Source organism: Manacus candei, unplaced genomic scaffold, assembly GCF_025592945.1.
Source record: "Manacus candei isolate 608988 ecotype Guabito, Panama unplaced genomic scaffold, ASM2559294v1 h1tg000056l, whole genome shotgun sequence".
Taxonomy (NCBI): domain Eukaryota; kingdom Metazoa; phylum Chordata; class Aves; order Passeriformes; family Pipridae; genus Manacus; species Manacus candei.
The window spans coordinates 977,902-980,506 of NW_026138104.1; the positions used below are offsets into that span (position 1 = coordinate 977,902).

Consider the following 2,605-nt stretch of genomic DNA (forward strand, 5'->3'; position numbering starts at 1 on the left):
AACCGCTCACCTGGCGGGTCATCAGCGACTTGATCTTCTGCATGATGGCCTCGCCGCCCCCCGACAGCGCTCAGCGGCCCCGCGCGGCGCCGGGGCACGGCGCAGCCATGTTGGGCGCAGCCATGTTGGGCGCCACCTGACCGCGCCCGCCCGCGGCTCCCTGGGACCGGTAGTTCGGCGGCGGCGGCGCCCGACTACAATCCCCGGCAGCGCAGCCGGGAGAGCGGGAGGGCTCCGGGAAGGGCTCGGGCGTGGGAGGTCTCTTCTGTCGCGGATCGGCTGCTGGGCGGCGGCTTCGCTGGGCCGGCTCCTCCCGGCGGGGTGCGGGGGTGGCTGGGGCTTGGGGTATGCCGATGGGGTGTTTGGACCATGAGGTTCGCTTGTGTAGCCTTTTGAAAGCGGTTTCTTGAGAAGACAAAACGAGGCTTTGTCTGTGGAGAGAAACTAGAAAGTACACGTAGACAATGAGCATTTCCCGGTTGCCGCGGGTTATTTCGAGTTATGCACAAGTGCGTCTGGCCTGGTCACGGGTGATGGGGTTCTGCGTCGCCAGAACAGGCTTGTATCTCTGTTTGGTTGTATAGATATCAGCTACAAGCAAGCAAACAAACAAAAAGCAGATAGCTTCTTAAATCTACTTCATATCAATGCAAGAAAAGGAAGAATTTATCTGACAACCTTTGCTTAACATCCGGCAGTAAAACTACCAACACATTCCCTATAGCATAGTAGTACCTCCAGAAAAGGTGGTGTTTCCTTCTGGAGTTTATAGAGTGTGCACGTAAGTCAGCCCAGCACGTGTTTCCCAATCCTGTTGTTATCTCCCATCTGACCAGTGTGTTTGCAGGGTAGGTCAGGTAAGAGCAGGCGTCTGAAACGACATAGTGTCAAAAGGAGGGTCAGGACCGATGGTCCTCTCACTGCTTTCTTTAGCAGGAATTCATTACTTCTGGCTACCATTAGGCATATCATGTGTAATTGTTTCTGTGGAAACCTCTAACAAGTTTAGCACGTAACGAAGTTACTTCTTAGTAATAAAATAACTAAAATTTGCAGAAATGCAAGTGTTCAAAATGCTAGTACAGCAAATAATGTTGCTTTAATGTAGTTGCTTTTATTCAAAAGAGGGAGGTTTGATTTTCGTAAAGTCTAAATGCCATTTAACGACTAGCGCAAGTTAGAATTCTATAGAAAAAATAACACGCATTTTTAGCATGCACTACATTTGTGTGTTATTCAGTGTAAAACTTGCAGCATATTAGTGACATCAAGAATTATTCAAATGCTGGAAATGAGGGGACACACTTGAAAAACATAACTGCTACTCTGTTTGGTTTTTTTTTTTTAATGTCTTTGCCCATATCAGGTGTTTAAAGCACCAACGCAGGCTCTGTGCCAATGTGAAAGCTCCCATTTCAGTTAGAAATTAGTTGGAACCTGTGATATTTTAATATATGTTGAAATAGTAGATAGTAATTTCTAACTCGGGTTTTATAAAAGGTTGTGATTTGATATATCTAGCCTACAGTTAAGTGGATTAAGCAGGTTATAAACAACAACATTCAGAAGGGGCAGGACAATGGACCCAGGAAGCCATTGGGAATATGTGAAATACCCTCTTCATCTCCTGGCTAATGTCAGATGGTGATATTATTTCTGCTGGGACCACTGTATTTCTGTTTTTGTTTGCCTGACATAACCCTTATGTGTCTTCCATTGGACCTGGAAGGATCTGGGTGTTTTCGCCTCCCTTTAACTACGGTAAAAATTGAATGTTTGGCCCTTCTGCTGAGGGCTTAGAACCTTGCTGTACCCCTGCTCCTAGCACACGATGAGGGGAGACATTTCCTTGCTACCAGTCCCTCATGCACAAAGCAGGATACAGTCTAGCCTAATATTTGTTAATCCATAATAGCCAGCCTAAGTGCTGTATAGTGAAAAATATAATGTGTTTTTGTATGGATAAACCATGTCTGTTGCTGCAAATATTTGCTGTTGCAAACTGTTACTGCACAAGTGGGGGAGGGTTTGCCTGATTTGCTGCTGATTTGTATGATGAGTGACAGCTTTGGACAAAATCCAAATCCTACATTAATATTAATTTATTGTTGTAAATACATGCAGAACAAACAATAATCAGCAGCTAGCTCAACAACTGTAGTAAGCTGTCCACTCTAGCCATAGGATTCTTATTTTGAAGATGCCTGATAGACACTTGACATCATGTGTTGTTTAGAGAAAGGGAGTAAACTCTTTGCTGAGTTATGCTTATGTTAAGGAAAAAAAGTACAGAAAATTTATGGGCTTGAAAAGTGCTAGGAAAAAAATTAAGCGAGGCTCTTTAATAGCTGTTTAATGTTTTTTGTAACAGAAGAGGAGAGGCTGTCATTGGCAAAGATCTGAAAAAATATTCTGAGTACTAATTCTAGTTTGAAATAAGCAGAAGCATGTAGCATCAGGGTATTTTTTTATGGAACTATAACTAAGGGAAGTTAATAACTATATAACCTGTACACTTGGTGCGTTTACTTACTTCTATTAATTAAATGTACTTTGTATTGTGTGCCCCATTTATTACATTCTGTGTCATATTTGCTGTGGCTGC

The 2,605-nt window shown here is 43.8% G+C and overlaps 1 protein-coding gene across 3 annotated transcripts in view; it reads right to left on the bottom strand.

The window, feature by feature from the left end:
- The window catches only part of VPS50 (VPS50 subunit of EARP/GARPII complex), an 80,583-nt gene extending 80,436 nt beyond the window's left edge, over positions 1-147 (bottom strand). For all 3 annotated transcript variants that reach the window (XM_051802163.1, XM_051802162.1, XM_051802164.1), the window contains exon 1: positions 11-147. In XM_051802163.1, coding sequence (XP_051658123.1) covers positions 11-43 — 33 coding nt within the window. In that variant the 5' untranslated portion in view covers positions 44-147. The remainder of the gene's footprint in view (positions 1-10) is intronic.
- Positions 148-2,605: the final 2,458 nt, after the last annotated feature.